Here is a 19224-nt window from a genome sequence, read left to right on the forward strand (position 1 = left end):
AGTATTTTAGATGCAACAGTTTTTGTCTGTTTAATGGTATCATGTGTGAGGCAGCGGCTTCTTAGAGCCTGTCAAGTGAGGCAGTGACCCAGGTTCTTGTTGACACCAACGGGATTTTTATTCACACCACACAAGTGTTAGAGACCTGGAAATCCGGAACGCAGCTAGTTAATTTATATGAAGTCCAATAAATGTTCAGATCGCCTCCTGCACCGCTATATAGCCTGGGTGCAGAGGTCCGCTTATAATGTCCAGGTTTGTCAGTACTAGCCTGTATTTGCACCACACAGCACCTGCTCCTCTAACAGCATTGATCCCAAGTGAGACACACCCTCCTGTGCTCAGCAGGATTAAATGTAGTTCCCCGGATATGAACCTACTGCAAGACCTAGACTGGAGGGAGAGTTCCGTCCCACTGCCAAACCTACAGAACTCTCCAAAATTAAAAGCCCTAACCGGTTTATTTAACCAAGTTCACACTATTTATTTTGTGTTGCACTCAGAACGGTGACTGTGACTACAACACACTCCATCAGGTATCACAAGGTCTCCAAGCACATTCTGGGGGACACATAGCGACCTTCATATATGACACCTGTCACTGCCTCACACATGTTTTTCAAAGCTATTTTGTTTTTGATGTTTCCTTGTATTTGGCTTTGAAAAAACTTTATTGATTCAGTCATGTGTGGTTTACATGTGTTTTTAATGTGTTTGTGTATCGGAAATGCACTAAAAAAACGCATATGTGTTTACTTGTGGATTTTCTGCATCTAATGCTATTTATGAGGAAAATCCGGACATAAAATTCAGCGAACACACAAGAATAATTAGCATATGAGTTTACGCAGCTTGTACAAAAGCACAGTGGGCATGAGACGAGATAAAATCCCATCCATTTTGCTGGAACTGTGCGTTTTTTGCTCAACGAAAATTTGTAACATCAAAAACTCACAAAAACTCATCATCTGAACTCACCCTTGAAAGGTAAATCTGATGAAATAAAAATCACCTTATACATCAGTGAGACATATCAAAAGATGACATTGGCGGGAAGGAAGTATAACCCTCTAAATAAAGGGCTCACACCAATCTAATGTCACTGGAAACCTCCAATAGTATTATATTGTAGTATATACAGTGACCTTCCAGATTTCATCGTCATGTAGAAGCCAAACAATAGTATGTATATTAATGCTCTCCATAATAATATGAATAGATAACAAAAGTGAGAAGCGCTGTAAAGTTTAGTATTAGTCACAGGGAAAGGCAAGTCCATGAAAGCAATTAAAAGAGAAAAAGGATAGTTAATGCTCAGCTATGCCATGAGTAATGGACAGAAGAAGAATGTAGTAGATTAGATTAATTACACTTTGATCTGATTTCCAGCCTAACCAAATGATCTTTTACTCTGTAATGAGTATTTCCATTGTAAATAAAAGAGAAATATTACAGATATCCCAAACTATGAATAACATCGGCCCTTCACTTTTTAGCAGGTACTAAAAGACCATGGTCCCAATAATTAGTATTGAGCAGGGCACAATGGTAAAGGCCATGGAAGATGCACTTTCTATGGTAAATATTTAGCAATTGTAACCTCTACAGGACATTTTTTGAAGGGAAGCGTACATAGGCAGAGCACTTGGTAGTTACATGGTGGTCTTCCCTTTAACAACTCTAAAGCTCAGAGCAAAGTGGAAAGCTCAAAGAAGATGATATATATTTATGTATAAGAGATGTCCGTGAATCTCAGTACGAATACGGACCATGATACACAGACTGGCCGCAGGTCTTCTGACCCAAAGTTGACAGCTTAACATATGTTTACGAGGCTACTGAGGTAGGGTTAGATCTGAGGCCAGTCGGTATACCACAGTTTGTACAGGAAGTGTTTTTCTCGAACACCTGTATTTGGCCTAAGAAATACATAAAGGTAAGTGCACACTTGTAATGGGAGTCTACAAGCAGTGAGAAAGGAGTGGGTGTAGAACAAATGTGGGGCTACAGAATTACTTTGGGGACGACACAGACCGCACGGCCAAAGACAGCTATGTATCCCTGCTATATTGCAGTGAAACATGGTTGTATAAGTTCACATTGTGACCCCTATAGTTACATAACAGTGACAAGCAACTCACAAAAAATCTGACTTGATCTGAATTTGTTATTTGCTTGCTGCTGTACCCTATGGGTTACAATGTGTCCTAATTAACCTCCATTATGTTGCAGTATAGCAGGGGCACATAGTGATCTGTGTCAAAGTCAAAGTCAATGTGTAGTCTCAGCTGATCAAAAGAAGCCCTGCTCCCCCGCTATGTAGATGAGTGTCATGTATGAACCTTTCACAAACAATAATACTGAAAATTCAGCAATTAAGTAATCATATATTGTTTATACAGTGACCTCCCAGAAAACATCTTATCACTAATGATGAGTGAGCACTAAGCTGCTCAAGCACTTGGTACTCGATTACTGACTACTCATTTACCGAAGGCACAACTTGTTTACCGAGTACTCATTTACCAAAGGCACAACTTGTTTACCTTGTATAATGGAAGTTAATGGGGAACTTGAGCATTTTTCCCTCAAAATTTTCCTGAAAAATGCTTGACTTCCCTTTGAGTTCCATTATAATCGGTAAATGAGTCGTGTCCCTACGAGCGTCAAAATGCTTGTTACGAGCACTGGGCACCTGAGCATGGTAGTACTCGCTCATCACTATTTAAGACAGCTGTTTAATGTGTGTGATGAAAAACAACCACGGGAGAAACTAGAAAACAATTTTTTTTAATACCAGACCCTGTACTGAAAAGAGAATAATCAAATAAATGCAAATGACTTCACAGGCTTTGAAAGAAGAAGGGAATAGAGATAACTGATCAGTGCATGGACTATTCTTAGTCAGAAGAAGGCAGAATTCTCACAATAGCCGGCATTTTCTCTATAGCTGTCAGTTCACAATCATTATGGATTATTCGATATTTTGCTGTACTGAAGATCTATCATTATATTGTGAAGCTATTCCCTTTTTCATTCCATTAGAGTACCCAAGATGGCAGTTGTTATGGCACTCCCAGAGAAGAAGAAGTCTTATGTCAACTTCCAACTTCAGAAAAGAGTAATATATTAATTGAATCTGTTTTAGACATCATAAAACCTGCGGTCGCCTTGGTTTATTTGTGACTTGGTGCATTTCTATCATAAATTCAGTGTGATTTTTTTTTAAATTAGATTGTTGATTCTATTCCCCACCACATATTAATAATAAAAAGGTTATGGGCACCTTTGGGGTCATTTTTACATAAATTCATATATTTTGGGCTAAATTGGGTTTCATTAAAAATTTTACAGTTTGCCTTCTAAAGTCAATGCTGGCAGTCAGCTTGTTCTTTTATCCGTGTTTTTCTGAGTTCCTTTCAGCCAATCTATGACCACATGAGGGTTGTGGTCATAAATCAATTGAGAGGCGTGGAGTAATAGATAGGTAAAAGAGTTACAAACTCCAGTCAAAGCAAGCTCACTGACAAATTCTCAGTTAATCAGTTCTCTTGACAGCAATATGTAGGGAAAAATAATAAGGGCTTGAGAAAGACATACGTTTAGAGATGAACAGATCTGATATTCAAAATTGTTAAATCTGCTGGATTTTACTGGAAAATTCAATTTCTAGAAAATTTATTCTCCACAATTTGAATGTTCCTTATTATGCTCTGGGGTCTGGAGAAAATTGTTAGGTGTAGAAAACAAAAAAAAAACAATACTCACCTTAGACAAAAAGGAAAATAAAGCCTGCACATCCATGAGTAAATTTAAAGAAAAAAAATGTAACACTGATTCTTCTTTGTTGATTCATCCATTAAAAGGTACTTGTTTTGCTTCATCATGAATGCATAACCCCACTCATAGTCATAGAGACTAATTATAATGCTCATCACCAGGGGGCACAGGTACACTGGAATGGTGTAGAGTTCCTAGGTGTAGTGAGGTGATTGCCCGCTAGGGTCACTAGTACCATGCAGGGATGGTCTGCAGAGTAGTCGATCAAGCCGAGTGTCAGAAGCCGGGAGGTCATGTCAGTACACAGGAGCAAGAGAAGTCAAGGTCACATTCAAGCCGGTGGTCAGTAAGCCAGAAAGTAGTGTCAGGTACAGAAGGGGAGCAGTGCCGTGGTAAGAGTATATGTCAGGGTTGGAAGCCAAGAGGACACAAAGATACAGAGGAGAGAGCGGGGTCAGGGTCATAATACAAGTTGAGGGTCAGGGAGACAGGGAGTACAGACAATACAGGAGGGATGGAGGTCAGGGAATGGGATGCAAGGTAATGGGACAAGATCAGAAGAACTCACAAAAACCAGAAGTGTACACTGCAAAGCAGGAACTATTACTGGTGCTGTTCCGGGTGAAACAGCTTGAAGATAAGGCAGAGCAATCACCTGGAATGGGGTATGACCAAATAGGGCCCTCCCCTGAACCCGGAGAAAACAGACAACATGAAAACACCTAGGACAATGGCTCTGCATAGAGCAGAGCCATAAGTGAATCATGACACTAATGAAGTTCAACGCGGGCCAGCAGAGAAGTGGCACCCATCTATATTAGTATTGAAGCAACAAAATAAACATGGTGAATTCTGCACCAGTATGCTTTTTCACAATACGCACCTCACTGCTTACCTCTGCTGCTCACGTTTTCTCATCTGGTCCTCTGCACTTCTTTTTACTGCCGGAGCACCCTTAACCCTTTAATGACCGTGGTCAGTAAAATTCTGTCCCAGTGGTCATAGTGTTAATTCCACCTGGTTGCTGTGCACATGTCAGCTGATTTGTACAGCTGACGTGTGTATAGCAGACACAAGCAGATCCGCGATCTGCCCGTACCTGTTAACCCCTTAAATGGCGATGTCAAGATGTGACAGCATCATTATAATAGCGGTCGCGGTTAAACTTTACTTACCACCCGACACCAGAAGTCACGTGACATGATCACGTGCATCCGGTGGTCTTCATGGTAGCAAAAGGTCATGTGAGGACTCCTGTAGCTCACATGACTCACTTCCTGTTTCACACGGCCAAGGGCTGTGTGAGACAGGAGATGAGCATATCTGGTGTTCACAGCTGTGTAGCTGTGATCAGCAAATATGGAAGAGTGATCAGACTGCTGACCCGTATAGTCCCCAGGGGTACTGTAAAATATAAATTTAAAAAGGAAAAAAAAGTTTTGAAAAATTAAAAAAACACAAAAAACCCCTAAAATTTTAAATCACCCCCTTTTATCCCATTGAAAATAAAAAGGGTTAAAAACATAAAACATTACACACATTTGGTATTGCCACGTTCAGAAATGGCCAATCTATCAAAATATAAAATTAATTAATATCTTTTGGTAAACGGCGTAGCGACAAAAAAATCCAAACGCCAAAATTATGTTTTTGGTAGTGTTAAACCTTGCGCAAAATGCAATAACAGACGATCAAAATGTACCATCTGTGCAGAAATGGTACCGTTAAAAACGTCAGCTCAAAATGCAAAAAATAAGTTATCATATAAGTTATATAAGTTGAGCCTCAGATCCCAAAAAATGAGAACGCTACTGGTCGTGGAAAATAGAGGAAAACATGCGTCACTTTTTTTGGACAAACGTCTGATTTTTTTAACCCCTTAGATAAAAGTAAACCTATACATGTTTGGTGTCTATGAACTCACACCATCCTGAGGCATCACACTAACATATCAGTTTTGCCATATAGTGAACACAGTGAATAAAATATCTCAAAAACTATTGTGGAATCACACTTATTTGCAATTTTTTCGCATTTGGAATTTTTGTTTGCTGTTTTCCGGTACACTATATGGTAAAACTAATGGTTTCATTTAAAAGTACAAATTATTCTGCAAAAACAAGACCTCACATGACTATATTGATGGAAAAATAAAAAAGTTACGGCTCTCGGAAGAAGAATGGCGAAAAAAAACGAAAAGCGCAAAATCAGCCTGTCGTGAAAGGGTTAAACCCTGATCATCTTGAAGCTAGGTTAGGATTTCTGTGACTAGGCTTTGGATGTAGTAGTAGTCTACTGTATAGCCCAAAACGACTTTCTGGATTTCTGTCATTCAATAAAAAAATCTACTGTTCATCATGTCTGAGTGCCAAATTTTAGATCTACTGTCCCCATGATCTTATGACATGCAAGTACAGAGACGTCCTGAGCCTGGACGAGGCCAGATGAACCGGCTTAGTGTAGAAAGGCAAAGGGGTTCAGTGCACAGTCACTGGAATAAGAGGTGGTGATGATTCTACGGAGGCCACAAGCAATAGAGATGGTCAGGAGGTGAGTATTATTTCTTTGTTTTTTTAACCTTCTGTTGGCCCTTTGTGGTTCAGCAAAATGGCAGCCAGCTGGCAGCCATCTTACTGAATTTGTGAGGAGCAAACTAAAAAATTATGGATTATGGAGAATAAATTAGAGAATAAACAGATTTCCCATCAATACAAATTATACAACATTTTTAATGAAACCCAATAGCAAAAAAGTATTTAGCACAAAATACATGCATTTAAGTAAAATAAAAGTCTCCAAAGGTGTCAATGTCCTTTAAAATACTAGTTACAATTCTTAAAGCGGTACAAAAATATGTTATACAGCTAAATACTGCATAATGGAGACATGGATCAAGTGTAAAGTGTTCGAACAATACAATGAATGTTAATGACAAGGGATCAAGTATAAAGGCAATGTAGGATGTGATGAGAACTGGCTGTGATGCATACTTCATACACAGAATTCTGTCATTGCAAATAACTTGCTGTTAATTGCAGCATGGGTCATTACTGTACACCTTCCATTGCTGACTATTGAGATTTAATAATAGCTGTCAGTGAACAGTTTGTCAAAAAAGTTAAATTCACCACCATAGAGACTTGCATGCTTCAAATAGACTGTGCCATTTTCTGCTTCCCACCAGGAAGCGGCTCCATCAGTGCAGATATGGAAATCAATATTGGTGGTCCAAGAGATTTTGTTTGTGCGCTTTAAAACATGAGTGTAAGTTTTGGGATTTACATCATGCGTCAAACTACGTAAAGGGATTTATATGACTGATGAGCCCACAAATTTTATTTTGTATTTGCTGGAGAGGTATCCAACAGGTAAAACTTGGGCAGTAGTGTTGGACACTACCTAATTACCATGCTAAGAAAATGTAAAATAACATTCCTTCACATTTTCGGAAGTTGTATGGCCATTTCAAGAGGACCACATGTCCTGTATACCAAAAAAAACAAGCTTTTTATCTAGCCAAAAGCCCTCTTTTTGCTCTGAATCTGCAAATACATTTTTTATTTTGTTGTAGAGATATGACCTTTTTTCAATTTTGGCTCCAAGTATTGTGGTCCAAGAGGGCATTTCAGAAAGTTTTCTTTTGAGGCGTATAGTCCGCTCCATCTAGGACACTGCCAAAATACCAATCACCAGCATATGACATTGGTTAAAGTGTGTGATCTTGTGACAACTCCTTGTTCTTTGGAGACAAAGCTTTAAGAAGGCTAATCGGAGTGAACGTCAATGATATATGACACTGACATGGAGATCTCACAAGATCACGCGGTTCAACCACTTTCAGATGCTACCATTTTGGCTACAAATACTGAGGAAAAAAAATCACCAAATACTCAAAGTGTGCTTGTGGCCTGAGAGAAAACTTTCTGAAACATCCTCTTATGCCTCAGGCACACATTAAATATTTGGTAAGTTTTTACCTCGGTATTTATAAGATAAAACCAGAAGTGGGAAAGAAATGCAGAAGTGGCGCTCATGTTTCGATTATACTTTACCTCTGATTGTTTCACTCCTGGTTTTGACTTATAAATGCTGAGGTAAAAAACTGACCAATAACTCAAAGTGTGCATGTGACCTTAGAGAAAACTGTCTGAAATGCCCTCTAAGGCTATGTGCGCACTTTGCTTTTTTACCTGCTTTTCCCCTGCTTTTTCAACTGCAGCGTTTTCATGCCAAAATGCTTGCGTTATGCTTTTCAAGCAAAGTCAATGAGACATTGAGCTTTCTTGTGCACACTTTGCTATTCAAAATGCTGCATTTAATTTGCATAAATTTGGGCAAAAACTCAGCGTTTAAAGAAGCAACATGTCAAGTGTTTTTGCCATTTTGGCTGCGTTTCCCATCTATTCAATTTAATACAAAACTGCAGCGTTTCTAAAAGCACCGGAAAAGTACTAAAAACTCATGAAAACCGCAAGGTGCGCATAGGCTACTTTCTTTGCGTTTTACATGCATTTTTAAAGCCAAAAGCATTGTCCTTTCTGCCAGAGGATGTTTTTTGAACTGCAACTACCTCGACACAAAGTGCGCACATAGCCTTAGGCAATGTGCACATGTTGAGTATTTTGTGAGTTTTTTACCTTAGTATTTTTTAAGCCAAAACCAGGAATGGGTAATAATTGCAGAAGTGGTGCTTGTGTTTCTATTATACTTTCCTCTGATTATACAACTCCTGGTTTTGGCTACAAATACTGAGGTAAAAACCTCACCAAATATGCAAAGTGTGCTTGTGGCCTTAGAGAAAACTTTCTGAAACATACTCTTAGGGCTCGTGCACACATTGAGTATTTAGTGACTTTATTACCTCAGTATTTGTAAGCTAAAACAAAAAGTGGAACAATCAGAGGAAATGTATAAAAGAAAAATGAACACCATTTATGCATTTTTGGCTTACAAATACTGAGGTAAAAAGCTCACTAAACATTCATTGTGGGCATAGAGCCTACAAGGGTGTTTCAGAAAGTTCTCTCTATGGCCATGTGCACACTGAGTATTTGGAGAGGTTTTTTTTTACCTCAGTATAGCCCGCTTTACACGCTACAATATATCTTACGATGTGTCGGCGGGGTCACGTCGTAAGTGACGCACATCCGGCATCGTAAGGTACATTGTAGTGTGTGACAGGTACGTGCGATTGCGATTGAACGTTAAAACGTTCATCGCATACACGTCGTTGAATCCTGACGAATTGCACGTCGGGTTGTTCAATGTTTCCGAGGCAGCACACATTGCAGTGTGTGACACTCCGGGAACATTGAACAAATCTTACCTGCCTCCCGCGGCTCCAGCCAGCAATGCGGAAGGAAAGAGGTGGGTGGGATGTTTACGTCCCGCTCATCTCCGCCCCTCCGCTTCTATTGGCCGGCTGCCGCGTGACGTCAATGTGACGCCAAACGTCCCTCCCACTCCAGGAAGTAGATGTTCGCCGCCCACATCGAGGTCGTATGGACGGGTAAGTACGTGTGATGGGGGTTAATCGTTTGTGCGGCACGTTCAACAAATTGAACGTGCCACACATACGATGGGGGCATTGCAAATCGCATACGATATCGTATGCGAAATTGCAACTTGTAAAGCAGGCTTATTTGTAAGGCAAAAATGCAGAATTGGTGACAGTGTTTCTATTATTTTTTTCCTCCTTTTGTTCCACTTCTAGTTTTGCCTTACAAATACTGAAGTAAAAAACTCCCCAAATACTCAACATATGCATGAGGCCTTAGACCACAAGCATACTTGGAGCCAAAATAGAAAAAAGGGCATATCTTTTCAACGAAGGGATTAAATTAAAAACGGAAAACCCTGGCAGATTCAGGGCAGCACTGAGATTTTGGCAAGTAATAATCTCTACAGACCTAGAAACACTCTTGTGTTGTCTTATAGGGCCAATATGCTGGCCTTGTGAAAGCAGGGTTTCTAAATATGGCACGCAATGATTCATCTATGGCAGGGATTAGCTTCCGTCTCCCAACTCAATCAATGACAGCTATAAGAAAAGTCTTAAGACATGGTGTACAATATGTTTAACACAAGATTGATCAAGCTCAGCCTCTATCTTACACTGATCTATGGCAAATCCAAATTTCAAAATTGCAATTCTTATGCCATTTTAAATATATTTCTACTAATATGAAGGTTTTATCTGTTATGTGTATAAATACTATTTAGCTTGAATTTCGTAAATGCCTTTATAGAGAGAATATATTTTCTATAGGCTGACCTATTACCGTACTATTAAACGGGAGGCGCAGTAGAGGCGTTACTTGCTTCTCTTGCATTGTTCAGAATTTGCAGTGTATTTTGGTATGATGTATATAGCCATTGCTCTTGAGCAAGGTGCAATAGGCTATGCTACTTTCACACAGCAGTGAAATAAGGTCATCACAGCTGTAGAAAATGAACACGTGACTGTCTAGGTTTGAAACAGTGAAGTAAAGATTTCTCCTAGCCTGGGAATATACAGGGTACTGCCACCTTGATCTCAGGATAATCCTTTGAGGTAAAGCATTCTTGCAGACTTTCAATGAGGAAATCCTGCAAAAAAAAAAAGAAAACATTCTTTTGTTAGATTTCACTGAGATCTTAATGGAATTACCATGTACAGTTCCTTCAAGACACTCCATCGTCCCCGCAGACTCACTTCAGTAACCCTGGCAACTTTAAAAATGACTTCATATATATGTGGAATTAATTTTGAAAATTGTAGATTTTCAAGTTATTTTCTGATTTTTAAATTGTTATAACTTAAAATAGAAAACACAGGTGATTGACAAATAATGTTCTCTGCTTAGATCACTAGCAGATCATTGTATAGCAGTATTCACAGCTTACCAACATAATGTTAAAGGCAACCTGTTAGGTCCCCTTTGCCCTCCAACCCAGCAGCATTTATACCTGTTTGCCCAAATTCCCTCCCTAACAAGCCATGTATAACACTATTCAGTAATATGAATGGTTTAGAAAAACAAAAAAATCCCAACTACTTATAAGCCTTGCTGTCTCTACGCTAATTAGGGCCGTGACTAGTGGGTGTTACTTCCCCAGAGTAGTCGTCCCTTTTTCCATGGTATCACACCCTTGTGGGCGGGATAACATAATGTCCACGAACAAGTGTCACCGCCAACTTCTGGAAATCTTGCGCATGCGTGTGGCTCATTTTATCCGCATCAGTGTGCCGTTAAAGCAGGGTGTATGCTTCCTGACTTCATTAGGGATGCCCTGCACATGACCAGAAGTTCATCTTCTGAACTTCCGGTCATGCGTAGTGCTCCTAATGAAGTCGGGAAGCGTCCACCCTGCTTCTGAGGCACACTGACATGGCCAAAATGAGCCACGTGCATGCACGAGATTTCCAGGAGTTGGCAGTGACACCAGCTTGTGGAAATCATGTTATCAACTCAACAAGGGTGTGATAACATAAAAAGAGGGTCGACTAGGGGAAACAACGCCCCTGCAACTAGTCAAGGCCCTAATTTACACAGGGAAAGCGAGATTTATCAGTAATTTATTTAAACATTCATATTAATGAATACTGTTATACAGGGCTGGTTAGGCAGGGAATGTGGGCATACAGCGGATCTAACAGGTTCCCGTTAAAGAGTAATCACCATTTTAATTTTTATTTAATAATGCAATACTACATATAAAAAGAAGCAACTTTGTTATATATCTTAGAGAAAACTGTTTTTTTCACCTCCACGACTGATCTTCCACTCTCAAATCTAAAGTAAAATCTGTGTTCAATGAAGACAGATTTCCCTTTACTGAGATAGATGACTGTTAGTGCTTTTAAAATTCTATGAAAGGGAGGAGCAAGAGGCAGATACAGATATTCTGCTGCAAGTTGATACAGTTACAGTTGTCCATAGAACTTTATGAGCCCCAACTGCCATTTCCTATGTCAGTAATATAAGATCTGTATTCAATGAAGAAAGATTTCCAATTTTGAGAATAAAGGAGCAGTCCAGAAGGAGAAAGAAGTGGATATATTTAATAAGATATGTTACAAAGTTTCTTATTTTCACATGAACTATTGATTTATGGAAAAAAAAAATATCTGAAAATGATAGTTACATTTTAAATAACTTTATATATACTTTACACTATATGCTATTCATAACCTTATAAAGTATGTGTCCTAATATTTCATTATGATGTCTTTTTAACATAAAAGTAAATGTGTATCACAGAGAGACTTCGACCTCATGCACACCTCAGTATTAGGCTATGTCCGCACTTTGCGTCGTCCTAGTTGCAGTTCTAAATGCATCCTCTGGCAGAAATTACTTTTGCCAAAGTTGCAGAGTTATGTCACACAAAATAGTTAATAAACAACATTTCCCACTTGTCTACTTTAGATCAGCGCAATTTTTGAAACAAAATTTTTTGGGGTTAGGAAGTTAGAAGGGTTCAAAGTTCATCAGCAATTTCCCATTTTTTCAACAAAATTTACAAAACCATTTTTTTAGGGACCACATCCCATTTGATGTGACTTTGAGAGGCCTGGGTGACAGAAAATACCCAAAAGTGACACCATTCTAAAACCTGCACCCCTCAAGGTACTCAAAACCACATTCAAGAAGTTTATTAACCCTTCAGGTGCTTCACAGGAACTAAAGTAATATGGAATGAAAAAAAATAAAAATTAACATTTTACCTAAAAATGTTACTTTAGCACTAATTTTCTTACTTTTTTAAGAGGTAACACCAAAAATTGGACCTCACACTTTGTTACCCACTTTCTTATGAGCGCGCCGATACCCCACATGTGGTCAGAAACCTTTGTTTGGGTAAATGGGAGGGCTTCGAATGAAAGGAGCAATATTTGAATTTTGGAAAGCAAAGTTGGCTGAAACAGATTGCGGGCACCATGTTGCTTTTACAGATCCCCTAAGGTACCTAAACAGCAGGAACCCCCCTCAAGTGACCCCATTTTGGAAGCTAGACCCCTTAAGGCTTCTATCGAGGGGTATACTGAGCATTTTGGACCCACAGGCACTTCACAGATTTTGATAACGTTACTTTGTCATATTGAAAATTGTAATTTTTTTCTCAAAAATGTTGCTTTAGCATCAATTCTCTCACTTTTTCAAGAGGTAATTCCAAAAATTTGACCCAAATGTTTGTTACCCACTTTTTTATGAGCGCGGTGATACCTCACATGTGGTCTGAAACCTTTGTTTGGACAAATGGGAGGGCTTGGAACGAAAGGAGCAATATTTGAATTTTGGAAAGGAAATTTGGCTGAAAAAGATTGCGGGCACCATGTTGCATTTGGAGGACCCCTAAGGTACGTAAACAGCAAAAAACCACCACAATTGACCCCATATTGGAAACTAGGCCACTCAAGGAATTTATCTAGATGTTTGGTGAGTACCCTGAACCCCCAGGTGCTTCCCAGAAGTTTATATCGTTGAGCCATGAAAATAAAAAAATAAAATTTTACCACAAAATTGTTACTTCAACCAGGTAGCTTTTTTTTTCACAAGGGTAACAGGAAAAAAATCACCATGAAATGTATTCTGCAATTTCTCCTGAGTTTGGTGATATCTTATATGTGGTGGAAATCAACTGTTTGGGCACACGGCAGGTCTTGGAAGGGAAGGAGTGCAATTTGACTGAACATTTGGCTGGAATAATTAGTGGACGCTATGTCGCATTTGGAAAGCCCCTAAAGTGCCTAAACAGTGGAGGCCCCCCACAAGTGACCCCATTCTGGAATCAAGAAACCTCAAGGCTTTTATCTAGGTGTATATTGAGCATTTTGAATCCACGAATACTTCACAGAATTTGATAAGCTTAGGTTGCCATATTGAAAATTTTCATTTTTTTCACAAAAATGTTTCTTTAGCATCACATTTCTCACTTTTTGAAGAGGCAACAACAAAACGTGGACCCCACAGGTTGTTATCCAATTTCTTGTGAGCGCAGGGATACCCCATATGTGGCCAAAAACCTCTGTTTGGATATATGGGAGGGCTTGGAATGGAAGGAGCACCATTTGAATTTTGGAAAAGTTGAAATAAATTGCGCGCACCATGTCACATTAGCAGGGCCTCTTGGGTACCTATACATTAGAAACCCCTCAGAAGTGACTCCATTTTGGAAACTGGACCCCTCAAGGATTTTATTCAGGAGTATACTAAGCATTTTGAATCCACAAATTTCTCACTTTTAGGCTATGTGGCCATGATCCAGCGACACGGCGTCTAGTACACAGTGTCAGCCTTCCTGCAGAGACGTGAGTGTTGTCCACGGGAGAACGCAGCTGCCCATGCCCACGATTTGGGTTCAGGCTGCTGTGGAGCTCTATGCTACCTGCAGAGAACACTCATTTCCGCAGCATAAATTGACATGCTGAGGCTCGGGAAGCTGCGCCACAGATCGGTTTATGCTGCGGAGAAAAGAAGCACAGTGGGCACGGGATTTCTAAAAATCCTTCCACTGTGCTTCTACTGCACAACGCAGCGTTATGGACGCAGGGAAAACACTCTGCGTCTAAAACGCTGCAAACCCTGATTGTGGGCACACAGCCTAAAATGCTACAATGGATGAATGGATAGATGTCAAACATATATAACGTCCCACCCCCCTGCATATTCTAAGCTGGCGCCCTTTAGTGCCTTTCATGTGGCACTAAAGGGTGCCTAGCCTTGTATTTAGCCCAAAAAGAAAAAAAAAATAATTAAAATAAATGACGTGGGGTCCCCCCTATATTTGATAGCCAGCTAGGGTAAAGCAGACAGCTGTAGCCTGCAAACCACAGCTGACAGCTTCACCTTGGCTGGTGATCAATTTGGAGGGCTCCCCAAGCTGTTTTTTTTTTTAATTATTTATAAATAAATAATTAAAAAAAAAAAACAAACGTGGGGTCCCCCCAAATTAGATCCCCAGCCAAGGTGAAGCTGACAGCTGGGGTCTGGTATTCTCAGGATGGGAAGAGCCATGGTTATTGGACTCTTCCCAACCTAAAAATAGCAGGCCGCAGCCGCCCCAGAAGTGGCGCATCCATTAGATGCGCCAATTCTGGCGCTTCGCCCCAGCTCATCCCGCGCCCTGGTGCGTTGGCTAACGGGGTAATAAATGGGGTTGATACCAGGTGTGTAATGTCACCTGGCATCAAGCCCAGCAATTAGTTATGTCACGGCATCTATCAGATACCCGACATAACTAATTGACAGTAATAAAAAAAAAATTGACAACAAAAAAAAATTTATTTGAAAAAACACTCCCCAAAACATTCCCTGATTGACCAATTTATTGAAAAGAAAAGAAAAAAAAATCCGCTGTAATCCATTTGGACGTCCCACGTCGACTCTGGACCTTCTAGAATATGGGGGACACGTTCAGGGAACGTATCCCCCATTTTCTAGGTGTGAGGAGGACCCTCCATTTGAGGAGAGTGGGTGCAATGAATCTGCACCCACCCTCCCTGGGTCACAGCTGCACACACAGTGCCGAGCAGCAGCAGCAGCCAGCGTCCTGAACACAGGAAGCTGTCAGCTGCTCCGCACATGTGACCGGCGTCTGCTGTGAAGGAGCCGGAGGAGGGGGCCGCGGGGGATCAGCGCTCCGACAGGTATGTATGACACCGGGGAACACCGGGGGGAATAGGGGGGGACCCGGCAGGGCCTGGGGAGCAGGTTTCTGTCGCATGTGTTATGGCACATGCGACAGAAACCATAGGAAAGGGGGAAATGCGGCCGGCGCGCTGCTGTGCTCGCCGGTGCGCGCGGCCATCTTGGATTTTCGGGAGGGGGTTGGGGGTCGGGGGGGCACTTTGGGGATACCGAGGGGACCGGAGGGAACCGGGAAAAAGATTTATCTCCCATCTGGCATGTTTGATCATGCCAGATGGGAGATAAATGATTTTTTACCGGCGCGGTCATTTACTGTAACCTCATGACCGGTATACGGTGTATACCGGTCATCAGGTGAGCGGGGACCGGAAAAACCGGCCAGAATCATGATCTCCAGGGTCTCAGCTACCCCCGGCAGCTGAGACCCCGGAAATTTTCTGACTCTGGGGGGCGCTAGACCCTTTTTTCCGACCGCCGTTAAAAAGCGGCGGATCGGAAGAAGTACCCTTAATTACCGCCGTTAAAAGGCGTATCGGCGGTCGTTAAGGGGTTAAACAGTCAAACACAATAAAAAAAGGGGAAAAAAAGGACCACATATATAATTATTGAGATCATAACGAAAATAGTTATTTCTTCGGCGCTCTATTGGGAGACCCAGACGATTGGTGTATAGCACTGCCTCCGGAGGCCACACAAAGCAATTACACTAAAAAGTGTAAGGCCCCTCCCCTTCTGGCTATACACCCCCAGTGGGATCACTGGCTCACCAGTTTTCTGCTTTGTGCGAAGGAGGTCAGACATCCACGCATAGCTCCACTGTTTGTAGTCAGCAGTAGCTGCTGGCTCTATCGGATGGAAGAAAAGAGGGCCCATATAGGGCCCCCAGCATGCTCCCTTCTCACCCGTGATGGTGCTTGTAAGGTTGAGGTACCTATTGCTGGTACGGAGGCTGGAGCCCACATGCTGTTTTCCTTCCACATCCCCCTGAGGGGCTCTGTGGAAGTGGGATCCTGCCGGCCCCCAAGCCCTGGGGCCGGGCTCCATCCACAGACCCATAGAACCTGCTGGATTGGGAGCGGGAGTGCCGTTCAGGGACATGGCCCTGCAACTTCAGGTACTCTGTGTCCCCGGCAGGCACGGACACTCTCAGGGCTTGCTGAGCGTTATAGTGCGCCGGGGACAGTGGCGCTGTACGCTGGGGGTTAGGTCACTGCAGCTTTGCTGAGTGACGATTGTGTGTTGGGAACTACTGCGCCGACCGCTCCTGGAGCGGCGGCGCAGCTGCGACTTGTAGTGCGCCGGGGGCTTGGCGCCGACCGCGCTTGTACGGCGGCGGCGTTTTTAACTTTAGCCCCCGGCTTCTGCGGCCTAGCGCCGCTTCGTTCCCGCCCCCACCCTGTCAATCAGGGTAGGGGAGAGACGCTGCTCAATGGCTGCGCCGAGGGCTGGAGCCTTATTTACATGCTCCAGCCCTCTCACTAGGCACAAGGGGAAGCAGACTTCCCGCTCTTCGTCGGTGTACGCCCAGGGCCCGCCCCCCCCTCTCCACAAGGACGCCGGCAGCCATTCCCCCTGAAGTGGCCAAACGCTGGACCCAGTGCCCAAAGGTGGATCCCCCAATTTCCAAGCTGGCGGCTAGATCCATAGTCGCAGTAGAAGATGGCGCTTCACTTAAAGATGCCAATGACAGACAGATGGACCTTTGGTTGAAATCTGTCTATGAAGCTATCGGCGCGTCGTTTGCTCCAGCATTCGCGGCCGTGTGGGCACTACAGGCTATTTCAGCGGGTTTAGCACAGGTGGATGCTATCATGCATCCAGCAGTGCCACAGGTGGCGTCCCTAACTTCGCAAATGTCTGCGTTTGCGACCTATGCTATCAATGCTGTCCTAGAGTCTACGAGCCGTACCTCTATGGCGGCCGCCAATTCTGTGGTTTTGCGCAGAGCCTTATGGTTAAAGGACTGGAAAGCAGATGCTGGTTCCAAAAAATGCTTAACCAGCTTGCCATTATCTAGAGACAGACTGTTTGGTGAGCCATTGGCTGAAATCATAAAACAGTCCAAGGGTAAGGACTCTTCCTTACCACAGCCCAGAGCAAGTAAACCTCAACAGAAAAAGTGGCAGTCGAGGTTTCGGTCCTTTCGAGGCTCGGGCAAGCCCCAATTCTCCTCGTCCAAAGGGACTCAGAAAGGACAAGGGAGCTCAGATTCCTGGCGGGCTCACTCACGCCCCAGGAAAGCAAATGGAGGAACCGCTTCCAAGGCGGCTACCTCATGACTTTCGGCCTCCTCCCTCCGCATCCTCGGTCGGTGGCAGGCTCTCCCGCTTTTGCGACATTTGGCTGTCACAGGTCAAGGACCGGTGGGTAACAGACATTTTGTCTCGCGGGTACAGAATCGAGTTCAGTTCTCGGCCTCCACTTCGGTTCTTCAGAACCTCCCCACACCCCAACCGAGCAGATGCCCTGCTGCAGGCGGTGGACTCTCTAAGAGCAGAAGGAGTCGTGATCCCTGTCCCCCCTCTGGAACGGGGCCGAGGATTTTACTCCAACCTCTTTGTGGTTCCAAAAAAGGACGGCTCCTTCCGTCCCGTTCTGGACCTAAAACTGCTCAACAAGCATGTGAACGCCAGGCGGTTCCGGATGGAATCCCTCCGCTCAGTCATTGCCTCAATGTCCCAAGGAGATTTCCTAGCGTCAATAGACATCAAAGATGCTTATCTTCACGTGCCGATTGCTACGGAGCACCAACGCTTTCTGCGCTTCGTGATAGGAGACGAACATCTTCAGTTCGTGGCTCTGCCATTTGGTCTGGCGACAGCCCCCCGGGTGTTCACCAAGATCATGGCAGCAGTGGTAGCAGTCTTGCACTCTCACGGACACTCTGTGATCCCTTACTTGGACGATCTATTGGTCAAGGCACCCTCTCAGGAGGCATGCCAACTCAGCCTGAATTTTGCACTGGAGACTCTCCAGGCGTTCGGGTGGATCATCAACTTCCCAAAGTCAAATCTGTCACCGACCCAATCACTAACGTATCTTGGCATGGAGTTTCATACTCTCTCAGCGATAGTGAAGCTTCCGCTGAGCAAGCAGAGGTCACTACAGACGGGGGTGCAGGCTCTCCTTCAGAGTCAGTCGCACTCCTTAAGACGCCTCATGCACTTCCTCGGGAAGATGGTGGCGGCAATGGAGGCGGTTCCGTTTGCGCAGTTTCATCTGCGTCCACTTCAATGGGACATTCTCCGCCAATGGGACGGGAAGTCAAAATCCCTGGACAGGAAAGTCTCCCTTTCCCAGACGGCCAAGGACTCTCTGCAGTGGTGGCTTCTTCCCACCTCATTATCACAGGGAAGATCCTTCCTACCACCGTCCTGGGCGGTGGTCACGACAGACGCGAGTCTGTCAGGGTGGGGAGCAGTGTTTCTTCACCACAGGGCTCAGGGTACGTGGACTCAGCAGGAGTCCAGCCTTCAGATCAATGTTCTGGAAATCAGAGCGGTGTTTCTTGCCCTGCTAGCCTTCCAGCAGTGGCTGGAAGGGAAGCAGATCCGAATTCAATCGGACAACTCCACAGTGGTGGCATACATCAATCACCAGGGCGGGACTCGCAGTCGGCAAGCCTTCCAGGAAGTCCGGCGCATTATGATGTGGGTGGAAGCCACGGCCTCCACCATATCCGCAGTTCACATCCCCGGCGTAGAAAACTGGGAAGCAGACTTCCTCAGTCGCCAGGGCATGGACGCAGGGGAATGGTCCCTTCACCCGGACGTGTTTCAGGAAATCTGTCGCCGATGGGGAAGGCCGGACG

At 43.3% G+C, this 19224-nt stretch overlaps 1 protein-coding gene across 4 annotated transcripts in view; it reads right to left on the reverse strand.

Annotated features, from left to right (window-relative positions):
• The window catches only part of DLGAP2 (DLG associated protein 2), a 738892-nt gene that overhangs the window by 140942 nt on the left and 578726 nt on the right, over positions 1-19224 (reverse strand). For 3 of the 4 annotated variants that reach the window (XM_075340327.1, XM_075340330.1, XM_075340328.1), the window contains one exon: positions 10309-10368. The exons of the other annotated variant lie outside the window; for it this stretch is intronic. In XM_075340327.1, the coding sequence (XP_075196442.1) occupies positions 10309-10368 (60 nt within the window). The remainder of the gene's footprint in view (positions 1-10308; positions 10369-19224) is intronic. 4 annotated transcript variants of the gene reach the window in all.

Source organism: Anomaloglossus baeobatrachus, chromosome 3, assembly GCF_048569485.1.
Source record: "Anomaloglossus baeobatrachus isolate aAnoBae1 chromosome 3, aAnoBae1.hap1, whole genome shotgun sequence".
NCBI classification, from domain to species: domain Eukaryota; kingdom Metazoa; phylum Chordata; class Amphibia; order Anura; family Aromobatidae; genus Anomaloglossus; species Anomaloglossus baeobatrachus.